General features: G+C 40.2%; 1 protein-coding gene across 1 annotated transcript in view; it reads left to right on the forward strand.

The window, feature by feature from the left end:
* The first annotated feature begins 243 nt into the window (after positions 1-243).
* Positions 244-13,747, forward strand: part of LOC121925152 (vesicular inhibitory amino acid transporter-like) — a 36,489-nt gene continuing 22,985 nt past the window's right edge. The window contains exon 1 of the mRNA XM_042456977.1: positions 244-528. Within this exon, the coding sequence (XP_042312911.1) occupies positions 244-528 (285 nt within the window). The remainder of the gene's footprint in view (positions 529-13,747) is intronic.

Here is a 13,747-nt window from a genome sequence, read left to right on the forward strand (position 1 = left end):
ACTCACAACAGTTGTTTCAGGGCAGCATAGAGAGGACCAGAGCAGACAATCTTTTAGATTGCCATTTTGGCCACAAATAAAAGACTGCAAAGTGTTGATCCTCACGCAGCATAGCTATTCTATCAATGCACTTAGGAACAATTGTGGGGGGAAGATACTAATAATACTAATCAATTCTGCAGAATTAACTTTGGTAAGGAAAAAGTAGCACTGGTACAACTATCTGATAGACATATAGCTTCCATGTTTTCATCTCTTCTGAACCACTTTGGGAGCTCCCTGTTTGTGAAAATGACAAAATGGAAAGGCTGCCTTTATACCAATGAAGAAAATGTCCATTTTGCCAAAGAGGATGAACTCAACAAGGCTCACGATGAAGAAGGAGAGGAAACTATTAGGACAGCTTCCATGGGATATGCTGTACATAGCCAAGACCCAGACTATCACAACCAGGTCCACACGCAAAATGCTCAGAGTACATTGATTTCCACCTGGGAAGCTGGTTGGAATGTAACCAATGCTATTCAGGTAATTCAGTGCTTAGTAATTTATGGCATCCATAATCTTTTCTTCTCCTTTTCTTAAACTGTCTTCATTTCACAGCTTTCTGAATATCTCCAGATTGTACTCAAAAGTATAAAACGGTAAGCTATGACTGAATAAACAGGCAATTCTTAAACTGCTGATATATTGTATTTTTGTATGCACATGTATTTGGATATTCCTTGTTAATATTTTCTTTCATACCTTAACTCCCACAGCGATCTCTTTCTGCCATTCTTGAAACTGAGATGAGTCTCTGTCTCATTTACTTTTGTTCGTTTATAATGTATCATGTGAAGTGATCACTCTGCCTAAATAATTAAATTGGTTGGATACAGATTTCATAACAGTTAGACTAGACCAGAAAATGTAATCGTACTCAAGTTAGTTATTATTAGCTGAAGAGCCATTGATTTCACTGGGTCAAGCTTACGAGTAATCAAGTATGGATCCAACCAACCAGATGTAATGACTTAGGAAAACCATACTTTGTAGTAACTATTTCCATGGAAAACCATTTACTGATATATTGTGTAGTTATATGTGCAAAAATGTTGATCTGTGGCAGCCTTTGTTAATGGTGCAAATGCAATGGTTTTATTAGTTTTCCTGTTGTATTTAAGAAGAGAATCAGGAAAGGAAAATTTGACCATTGACTCATACATTCATGATAATTGACATTCATTATACTGAATTTGTTCAGGAACAGAACATGTTCGTACATTATTATTATTATTATTATTATTAACCTTTATTTATGAAGCACTGTAAATTGTATATGTTTGTAATGCTGACATAGCTAGATAACTGACAGAAGGAAAGCAGAAGTGTCCTGGCAACATTTGCATTTAGGAGAATACACCACTTGCAGTTTTTTTTTTAAAAAAAAATCTAAACATGGAAAGAAAACATAAAGCTAATTAAGAACTTCCATAATACCTTACTTTTAATCTTCATAGTCTTTGAAAGCAAAAACAGTTCATATTTCTTTTTATATTTAATTTAAGCTGGGGGAAAAAACTCACAATTGTATATTTTGTTAAAAGCATGTCCAAAAGGACAAAAGAGTTGTTTTTAATAAAACATGTTCTGAAACTACAAAAACTTGTGGTTGTAATCGAAGAATATCAGTTTACTTCTACATCTGCTTCATCAGTTTGGCTCAGTATGGAGGAAGTTTCTTAATGGTCTGAACAGTTACAAGTAAAAAGTTTTAACTCCTACTATGATACTTTGATTTAGTGCATTCATGTTTGAGAGTATTATTTACTAATATTCAATCAAATTAAAATGTAGGTATAAATGTAATGGACTGACTATTTTGGAGCTAAAATGCCAAATATTAATTAATGAATTTTACAAGACAGCATAGCTAAGCAATACTGAGAGAATAGCATTGGTATTTCAGTAATCAGAACTGAGTAATCATGGACAAGACTAAACTGCCCACCAATTATGGCGGAAATATATGTCAGTCTATACTACAAACAATGCTGGAGATCTGATAAGATTTTACCATGATCTTCTGTACCAAAATAAGATTAGGAATATTAGCCAGTAAGAACATTGGCACAGGTCAAATCCCCATGAGCATACTTGTTCTGTTGCCAGGTAAGCAGAAACTGGTCTCTCCTCCCCACAATCCCTCAGGTGTGCAATTTAGCTGGGAAGTCAGAGGTGTAGGTCTGTCTGTTGCAGGTACATTCAAGCTTCCTTTGTTTTCTTCAGAAAGGATGAGTACAGTGGTACCTCGGGATACGAAATACCCAGGTTACGAAATTTCCGGGATACGAAAAAATCCCATTGGAAATAATTGTTCCGGGTTACGAATGTTTTTTCGGGTTACGAAAAAAATTTTTGGTGCTTTTCGGCGCTTTTTCGCACGAAACGCGGCTTTTCCCCATTAGCGCCTATGGCATTTCGGCTTACGAAGGCTTTTCGGGTTACGAAAGCGGCCGCGGAACGAATTAATTTCGTAACCCGAGGGAGCAGTGTACTGTATATCCTTCTTCTTAGGACACAGCTGTGGGCAGCTAGAATGGATAACACCTTCCACAATAGCCATAAGAGTACAGAAAAGGAACCAAGGGTTACACCTATGTATGTCTTCAAGAGTAGTGTAGACAATTTTTTGCACAACAGACATACTTATTACCACTAAAAATGTGTAGTGGTATTAGCTAGATTGAGAGTCAGTGCAGTGTAGTGCTTTGAGCATTGGACTCTGGAGATCAGAGTTCGAATCCCAGCTCAGCCATGTAACCCACTGGGTGACCTAAAGCAAGTCACATTCTTTTAGCCTCAGAGGATGGCAATGGGAAACCCATCTGAAGAAACTTGCCAAGAAAACCCTGTGATAGGTTCGCCTTAGGGTCACCGTAAGTCGGAAACAACTTGAAAGCACACCACAACAACAAACTGGGTAGATTACTTCTAAAATGAGAAACACTGGGTGCTTGAAACCCAAGAGTTTGCACTGAGAGTTGAAATGAGGAGGAAAATTCAAAACAGTCATCTCAAGAGTTATCTCACCATGGTATTCTTTATGAACTGAGTCCAAATATTTCATACCTTCCAGGTTGATTCATGATGAGCTGTAGCACTGCCAGTTCAGGAGCACTCCAGGCCCTGAAATTTTAGGGCCAAAACCTGAGAAGTAAGAATATCCCCCAGAGGTGGACTCTGGTGAGGTAATTAAGCATGGCACCTTAGGCACCAGCTAACATCAGAAGATGTCATTCAGATGAAAAAAATAAATAAGAAATCTAATAAGTGAGAAAATATTTATTTGGTTGGAAATGACAGTCAGAATTCATTAAAAGACTTCTGTCTGCAGGAAATAGAATTGAGTAGTTTTGCAGTGTTGATATTCAGCAAGGGGCTGCTGTGATGTTACTGTGTAGAGGAGCCAGGAAAGTGACTGATGCACAGCATGACCTATGCACATTGGGACACCAGCTAGGAGCACTAATGTGTACTGGTAATAATAATAATAATTTAATTTGTTTTATTTATATACCGCTATTCCAAAGATCATAGCGGTGAACAGCAAGTAAGCTAATAGAGCCCAATGTGTACCAGGACACTCTTGATGGTGCCCTGATACACATCTTCTGAATTCACAAGGAAGGTTCCTGAGCACCTCTTCTATATAGCTAATATACACAGAGTTATTACAATGTAGACAGAATATTCAGTCACAGTCTAGGGGTGGGTCTGCACCTGCCAGTCGCTCCCAGAATATTTTGGCCTCAATGCTGTCCTGAATTCCTGATTACATCTGCATTCTAGAGTGACCCTGGGCAATTGTTACACAGTCGTGGCACAGTTTGTCCCTCTGAGGTCAAAAATGAGGAGCCCAGTGTCAATCACATAGCCTTGTGTTCTCAGAGGGAGCAATTTGTTCCAGTGGCAGTGGTACCAGGCAACACAGTAGGAAGCCGGCGTAAATAGCGCTGGTGTTGCTCCAGAGTGCTCTGGATTGTCCAAAAAATATGGAGAAAAAGATAAGTCTTTTAAATAGATGAAAGGCAGGGAGACCCAGATTTGAATCAAAACTGGCTTCACATATCAGTCCACAGTGAAAGAAGGGCTTTTGCCCTGCAAAGTGAAGACAAGTGGTGGTGAGTGTGGTGGAGGGACTGGTTTCATTTGGCCATGTAGAAATTTCCTGAAGAAAACAGGCAAAAAAAAAAAAAAAAAATAGCTGTCTTCTTCTTTAAAACAACCCATGAAACTATAGTACAAGGAAATAAAGTTTCCCAAACTCTGCTTTGAATAGAAAACAACAAACTTTTTCCACTCTGCTTTTGACACTTTTGTAAGCACTGATTTAACACAAGAGAAACTGTCGTTCAATTTACAGATCTTTTCAACTAAAAGAAAGGTTGTTTTTTCCCAAACACTGCTTCTCTTCGGCTTTCAATGGCCACCTTTTCTTTTCATTTTAAAATTATTTTTAACAGGTGTAGAATTCTTTCCCAGCCCCAAAATAATAACCAAACCATAATAATGTTACTAATAATCAATGAATATATCTGGGAGATATAGCAATGGATCAATAGTTAATAAAATTAACAGACAATACTACTATGCATGTCTATTCAGAAATCATTGCCATTAGCTTAACCACTTAGGAGATTATCGCACTGGGTTCTGGAAACGTTCTGATCACGTGATAGAACGGAACGCATTTGAGTATACCGCACGTATGTGTTCCAACGGGTTCTCAGAACGCTAAATGTGTTCCAAATGTGTTCCAGGAGAGAACGGATTGAATGTGTTCTGAATGTGTTCCCAGAGAGCTGAAACGTGATGAAAACATTCCAAGAAGAGTGTGTGCGGTATTCTTATCCGTTCCCAATCCGTTCCGTCCTTCCTCCTCTCCTGATTGGCTGAAAGAATGCCCTTCTCTTTTTATCCTCCAAAGTCCTAGAGCGTACTAATTTTTTTATTTGCTCTCCCATGTATGACGTGCCCCCGTCTTAGAGAAAAGGATTTTATCCTATTCTCTGCACACACAGTGTGTGAGGTTTTTTTTCTGTGCACGGGCAGAAAAAAGCAGAAATGGAGACATTAAATGACATAATGCATAGCAGTAAGTATCACAGGTTGCATGTTGCAAACGTTACCGAGTCGCAAAAGCAGAGGAACAAGTGTCTCCGGAATGTCACAGAGTGACTTATGTCGCCAGCATATTGCAATGTGTCTAGACATATTTATCTCTGGAGTTGTGTAAGTGACCCATCTCGTTGTGTGTTGGCACAATACACCATGATATCAGGGGGCTGGTGTTTAAGGACTCTGGGGTCCGCGGATGCAGTGACCCCGAGGGCTGCACAAGGAAAAGGGGGGAAATTTTCTGAGCGGGGGGGAGACCTGAAGGTTTACGTGTTTTTTGTCTTTTTAAACCTCTTTTGGGCTCGGATTTCGGCTGGGCTCCCTGCGTGCTTATGACAGATGGGGCTTTTTCCATCTCAGCTTTGGGGTTCTCCTCCCCCTGCAGATATTGACAGAAAGGGAGGCATTTAGGGGCGAATTTAGACTGGGGATTGGTTTTACGGGGTCACATGTACGGGGACAAGGAGACTATTGGATGGCCGGGTTTTGGGTACTGAAGCCATGGAGGCCATAATGGATGAGGGGTGCTGGAATGCTGGGAAATATGCAAATTAGCTTTAAATTTTGGACAAAACGACTCATAACAACAAAGGAGCGGGTTGCTGGCACCAGGACAAACGGTATAGGATCGACCATAGAAAGAGATGTCATAGAGAAGGAACGCGATTCTCGCCATGACACGAAAGACAGTGGAAATGTGTGGGGTCTAGGGTGCTCTTGATGCAAATTGCTCAGTCGTGGCTCCTGTGATGGAGCTCGACATGCCGCTGTATGCTGTTATCCTTGTAGGTAACACACAGACATGAAAGGAGTTCCTTTCAGCGGACAGTATTCTGGAGCACCAGTAAAGCCTCTCATGAGATGCTCTACTGGCTGTCAGAAGACCGCTGGTCATGACTCTGTTCCATACTGTGTGACCTACAAGGATGACAGTATATTTCGGCCTGCACAAAAAGGGGCGGGGAACTTCCCCGCCTCACATTCTGGTGAAAGAAAAGAAATAGAAAAAAAAACCCCTTCCCTCCCAGTGTCCCCTGAAGGTCTCTTCCATTTGTGGGAGAAAGGGAGGGGGCCATGTAGAAATGCATGCAAGGCGGAGTTTCCCACACACAGTATAGACATCCATGGAGGGTGTGCTGGGGATTGGCAGCATGCTGGCTAATATGCAAAAAGATCTTGTTCTTTGAAAAGCTGAGCAGCCTAAAGAAGAGTGTTACCTAAGCCAAAATTACTCTGAGGAAGTGGGTTTATGTGTAATGTTGACCATGGTTTTCATTGCTGGCTGGTACAATTATTTTCAAAGAACTGTTCTCCCTCCCAGCATGTTAAAAAGGGATCATTTCTGGATTTCAGGAATTATGTTCTTTTCAATCAGTAATCTGTAATGTATTACAGTTTTTTCATAATCTGAATTTAACTAATTTTACTATTTGTTTAGAGTACTGCACAGTTTGCCACTCAAAACTTCCATTGCTGATGGATCATCAAGCAACCTGTATATCAACACTCTCTGCCTGGATATTATTATTATTATTTTATAACTGTGAAGCTTTATTTGCCAAGTGCTTCAGTGTACAACGCTGTATTTCCATTGTTTTTAATTGGGATAATTTTTTATTTGTAGAACATTTCTACTTGCATGAATAGATAACATGTATGGCCACTCACCATTCATTTTTGTTGTTTCATGAAAACACTTCTTGGTCACAAGTACATGTAAAGGCTGTGAAACAGAAGCAGTATGATGTGGGCTAACTTTACAGGGGCCTACTGGTAATATGTTCATACCACCTTCTACCTTGAATGTTTGGAATGATAGCTTTTCAGAGCTAAGCGAATTGCAATATGGAAAAATGTTTGTTCGTTAACTCTATCTTTATGAAACTATATACCTTTCATGCTCTTGGCAGTGTGTATTTCCTGTACTTTGTGGCATGATATTCAAGAAATTATCAATTGCCAGTCTGAACAGGTATTTTATATAGAAGTACAGGACACTACTGTTAAGCATGGCAACAGATGCGAGTTATAAATATAAATAGCATTTATTACACTGCAACGTAATAAACAAAACAATCTTCTCAAAACGTCATAACAAACAAAAGATTACCCAGAACTTGGGAATAAAAATTGGTAAAAATAACTCGGTTCCCTTGGAACAATATTGTTTACCATTTCCAAATTTGGATGCAAGTCAAACAAAGGTTTAATAAAAAAAAACAATATAGAACAATAACATTTCAATAAAAATTAAGTGGTGGATGTGTTTTCCAGCTTCACTTTAACAATGTTCTCTAATTTCTTCATTCGTCTATCCATTTTCTGGAGGACTCTCACTATTTTCCTGTTTAAGTTCAGCTGTGTTTTCAAGGAAGATTGCACTGTACAGAAAAAAGAAATATACGAATAGCTTTTAATAAGACAGTTTATTGCAATGTATTCTCTGTTTAACACAATATTTCTTATATTCTTGCTATTTACTGTCTTTTAAGTTACGTTTTCGTTATATTAAGGTTTTTGGTAATAGATATATGTTATAATAGAAACTTAATGCTTATATGATCACCACTCTTTTTTGAAATAGACAATGCATATTTATTTAAATTCACCTGATTGTTGAAGTTCTGCCAGAGTTTGGGTTTCTTGCAAGATGTCACTTGCTGCAAGGATCCTGGTGGTCCCAATTGGTTTGCACTTGTGCCAGGTTCATCAGTAACATCTGCATTTTGATCCATATAAAAAAGAAGAGATAACTAAATCAGAAATTGTGCATTGACCCTAGTAAGAATACTCTAGAAAAAGTGTAGGTCGATAATACAACTAAAAATGTAGGACATTAAATTTCTCCATCTTTTTGCAGATAGAAACATAAGAATACACAGTGGCAATGCTGTTGTCTAATATTTTAATCCTCCATATCTACACCCATCTATCCTTCCTATCTTGGAAAGGCATGGCGACCTCAGGGATGGTAGTCCATTTCTGTATTGTTTTCTTTGGAAACTTATAAGGGAAATAGCATAACATGACATTATAGTGACTGTCTTAGCAACTGTTCCTTATGGCTACAACACTGGGAGAATTCCATGGCCATACCATGCAACAATGAGCCTTTACTTGTAAAGCTACAAACTTACCCGAGGGATTTTTTTCCTGTGAGGCATGGTTCCCGGCCATAAGCCACAGCTCTTTCATTTGGTTGAAGAAGGGTGGTTGTTTTTCTTTGGGGGGTGATGGCCCTAAATTAATCACACCTGTCCAAAAAGGTACACGCGTTTTTTTGAACTTCATGAATACCCTCGACGGTGCGGTTGTAGCCATGCATTTTTAAATGCGCTGCACCTCTCTAGCACAGGAAGAATGGGCATAGAACGGGACCTCATGAGCATCTTTAATTTCCGCTCCCCCTAACACTTCTCAGGAGCAGTTCTATCTCCTTATTTGCCCACGTGGAACCCTTCCTACGCGCCATCACTGCTTCCCAAGAACTTCGGCCACTCTGCAAAGGTCCAGCGGGAAGATGGATTTGCTACGTCATCACTGTGCAGGGATCTTGGCGCGAAAATATAGACTTGCGCCCCCTAGGCTTTACTGCAGTGCAGGGAGTTTGGGAGTGGAGAGAGCCAGCAGCAGCAGCTAAGTGATACCGCAGACGTTTGATTCACAACCTCTATAATAGATTGCAGACAGCATTATTTTATATTGCTGTCATTAGGAAGCCATGGATAGCCATGCAGTGACCGAAAGTGGTGCCTCCACACAAGCAAGGGGGGGGTGTGGGAGTCCAATGAAGTTTTGCCTTATTCAAATATGGAAAGAACAAAAATTGCAGAACAAATTAAAAAAGAATTATAGAAATTTGGATATTTTTAAGGATGTAGCTGATGAAATGGCAAAAGAAAAACCATGTCAGATCTGCAGAGGAATGCAGAAAGCAAATCCAAAAAAATGAGATTTGAGTATAGAAAGGTTGTGAAACATAATCAGAGAAGTGGAAGCAACCCTATTACATGTCCCCTTTTACAGGGAACTAGAGGAAATCTTCATGGGGATGTTAGCATCACCCCTCATAGGTTATCCCGAAGTCTTGATTTTAAGGGAGGGTGAAAACCACAAATGTGACTGAGGAAACCGCACCACCTCCATGGCAACACAGGCGATGGAGGCACCCAGGAAACAACCTACCAGACAAACAGTGATGAAGGCAAGTAGCCCATCTGTAATGCCCGATCATTTCTGCTATGTGCGTGACACATTATTATTTTTTTAAAATAACAAATGCTTTACTCTTTTTTCCCCTTGAATTTTCAGATTCTGATGACACTTGTCTCGATGACCAATCATTAATATTCCTTTCACACATTCTTTTGGAAAGTGGACCTACGCAATAGCAGGTATAGTATATAAATTATGCAATTTCTGGATCTATGTTGTGGTAATAAATATAGTGAACCTGTATAAGTGTTCAAACTAAATAACGTTTGTGTTTCATGGTACACTTTGAAGGTGCGACTGGAGAACAATTGGGACACTTGGAAAGACGTGCAGATGTACCAGCGGTGGAACCGATGGGTAGGTAGTATCTGCTTCTCTAAGAAAATTCCTTGTCTAAAACCCATAACATGATGCTAACATAAGAAATACATTTCCTTACTGTGGGCTTAATCTATTTTCTCAAATTTTTTAATTTCAGTACGTAACGATCCCGATGAGGAACAGAACAACCCAATGTATTGCTGTCTCCTGGAACAAGACTGCGATCAAACAGGAACAGGAATCGTCGCGACCAGAGAGAAACATATTGCGCGCACATAATGCAGAGTGCTAGTCGAGAGGCCCAGCTTACCCGGAGAACACAGGAACGGTTCATGGACATTGTTCACCGACAGCATGAAAGACTGTAGGAGGACAGAAATGGAACTTGTAAAATTATGAAGGAAGAGTGTAGGAGAAGTGCACAGGACAGACAGAGAATGTTGCAGTACATGGAGACCATGACTGAACTGTACCGGAGGAAAGTTGATCATGAAGTTCACTTCCAACGGGACAACATGTTTCTGTCGCCCAAGGAACTATGCACACATCATTCAGGGCATCTCCGGGTGATATTCCTCCCTCACACCAGGCCCAGCTGTATGTACAGATTTTCAGGACAACATCCAATCGTATGTTGGTGGGCAATTCAAGGGAACATTTCCCCTGAACTCTTGATGAACTTCCTCTGCTTATGCTCCTGATGGTTGTCCTGTCACTCCTACTAGTAACATTCTAGATGATGACAACACAGTAGAGAACATCAACAGGGATGTCAGAATGTTGTGGAAGTCACTGATCCCCCTCAGAATGAAGGCTGCATTGGAAACCGGGCATGTGTGAGCAATGCTGGAACATCTTCCTTGCAATGCGCGGTGCACCTCAACAAAAACAAAATAAACCATGCAGTTCTCGTATGGGAGGATAATCAAGAAAAAAAAAAATTTTCCCCATAAGGGAAAATATTTATAGGGAAAAGGTTCTGTTTGGAAACCTCACAAATGTTCTGAATCTATGTTTACCCTGTTAGTGCCCGATAAAGAGGGACTTTAACCATTTCTCCTTGAACCACATTAAATTTACTTCCCTGTTAAGGAAAACGTTTGTATGTCACCATGTGCATATGGATATGTTCCACATATGTATATCTGTACAGTTCATATCAATGCCTGCTTTCCTTACATAATGGAAAGAAGTCACAGACGTTTTTTTTTGTAAATAGAAAGATATTTATTCGTGTTTAAAATGTGAAGTTATAATGTTGACAAATACAGCTTTGTTATCTGCAATTGGTCTGCCATCCTTAATATACTTAAACATTTCCACAGCAATAGCAATATTATACAGCAATGGTTTCTAGAACAGCCTTCCTTTTGATTTTAAAGTTTGGTATTATCCTTAAGGTCTTCACAGTATAACATTGCAATGGTAGGGACCATGATGTATTATTAGAAATGTAATATATACAATCCATTGTTACACCATTGTTTTCCTATATTCCCAAAATGATATTTGAAACATCAATATAGCATTGTTTAACACTACAAAATGATTTCCAAAATTTGGGTAAAAATGACACTAATCTATAAACGTCGGGTATTTATAACCCCAATAATATTACACCAGTAGCAGAACCCGATGGAAAAAAAAAGGTAAAAGAAAAAAGATTCTAAAGTACCGTGATTCAACATTCATTGCCGTCTTGTAAAGTTATTCACAGTTGTACAAGGACACTTGTCAAACGCATGTATTTCAACATTAATAGATTGATACAAAGGTAACCAAGAAAAAACTTTTTGAACAGATCAATGCTGTTGGCCTAACCGAGGTGATGTAACAAAACATCAATAAGTCAGTTTGCTGTGTTACGACCCAAAATAATGCTAGTTACTGCAGATCTTACAGCTTGACCCTCTTTTTTGTGATCGGTAGAGTGTCCTCTGGTGTTATTTGCGAAAGCAGGGAGGACAATTTTCGCAGGTGGTTCAACATCGGGATCAAGGACTTCTCCCCTTGTCTCACAATATTGTGCAGGAGGCACATGCTGTAACCACAGAGATAAAATTTTCCTCTTTCACCAGTTGTCTACCAGAAAGACAACCCCACCTAGATTTTAATTGCGCAAAAACATCTCTCCACCACGCACCTTGCCTTACAATGGGCAGTGTTATAAGCAAGTTTGTCAGGGTTAATTCTCCACTGATATGGTGTCATTAGCCATTTCCTGATTGGGTAGGCCACATCCCCTATAATCAGTGGTGGAATGGCTACATCGTGGACATGCAGGGTGGGATTTCCGGCCACAAAACAGCCTTCATCCATCACTTCACAGATAGCGGAATTTTTAAGATGTGGCTATCGTGCGACCCCACATTCCCTACTTCTATGTCGATTAGCCTTCCACTGTGGTCTGTAGTTGCTTGCAGAACAATTGAAAACCCTGCTTGCGGTTTGATGTATTCCTCCTGCGTCCCAGCGGTGGGCAAACAGAGATATGAGTGCCATCAATAGCTCCTATGCAGTGTGGGAATCCAAGTCTCTGAAATCCATCCATAATCTGAAAAAAGGCAAAGGTATATAAATTTGGGATATCAGAAAAAGGGGGAAAATATTTTCATATCAGATAATGCATTATTATTATCATTATATTATTATTATGTATTGGATATGAAACTGGGATCACAGAGACAAAAGCATAACAAGGACAATAGAAATTATATGTTTTATATACCTAGAACACACTGAAGGGAATCCAGATGTTACTTGTTCACATATCAACTCTTACAAACATATCAAGATACATTTTTCCAGATTTGCAAACCACAACAGCCAGCTGGATAAGAGAGAGGCCAGCAGCAGAGATGCACCTCCAAAGTGCATGCTGCAAGCCTAGGACCCCACCCCCCCAGCACATCTGGATAAGAGAGAGGCCAGCAGCAGAGATACACTTGAAATCCATGCCCCAAGCCCAGGACCATTAACCCACCCCAATAATTGCAAAGGTGATTGAAAGCCTTCTTTTTTTCCCACACAAGAAAAAGGCAGGATGTAAACATATCTTTATGGTATACATAAACAAAATCTATATATCGTGAGAAATTAGCATTTGCACACAGAAGTTTAGGTTTAAAAGTAATATGATACACACCGGTGGTAGTTCCAGCTGGATAGTTTTCCCAGCAGCACTTCTCCATAGCAAGGCACACCTCGATGGCAATTTCTGCAGCGTGGATATTCCAACCTCAAAACGGGAAGCCGCCTTCCTATACATCAGGAGGGCTTGAGAGCCACCAAATAGTTAGGGCCACTCCTTCTCCACCGGGATGGGACTCCGGAATCTAGACCCCCACGCTCCAGCTTGGTCTTAAGATGTTAGCCAGATCAAAAGGGTTTCTTTAGACATGCGGAAGTTAGAAACCCACATGTCGTTATCCCATCGCTGGAGGACTTCGTCATCCACCATTGGTCCCTCCCGGGTTGTTGCACCAACGTGGGATGCGAGGCCAGTCGCCATCATGCCAGACACGGATATATCTAGATGCCGCTGGCAGCCATAACTGCATACTTACTCAAAGCGCCCTCCGCGCGCGAAATGAGGACAACGATTTGGCAATGCGACTCATTCTTCTCCTTCTTGCTCTTCTTCTTTCTCCCATGCCACAAGATCAAAAAATGCTTTCTCCGACGCCATCTTTACACCCCACAAGGAAGTCATCGGACGACTTCCGGTCAAAACAACCACAGAGTGGCGACGTCATTGGTAAACCCCCCCACAAGATCTAACGCATGCGCTATAGCAAACCTTCTCAGAACGTTCAAGAAAAAGGAATCCCAGTGCGGTAAACGCCGTTCTGATCCCGTCTGATCACGTTTTGATTTCAATGCGGTAAAATCCGTTCCAGGAACGTTATCATCACGTGATGAGATGGAACGTTCTCAGAACGCAGTGCGATAACTCCTACAGTTTAAACTTGAGAACTCATACAGTCAGCCCTCCATATCCACAGATTTTTTATCTCTGGATTCAAGTACTGTAACTTGAAAATATTGA

This window comes from Sceloporus undulatus, chromosome 1 (genome assembly GCF_019175285.1).
Source record: "Sceloporus undulatus isolate JIND9_A2432 ecotype Alabama chromosome 1, SceUnd_v1.1, whole genome shotgun sequence".
NCBI lineage: Eukaryota > Metazoa > Chordata > Lepidosauria > Squamata > Phrynosomatidae > Sceloporus > Sceloporus undulatus.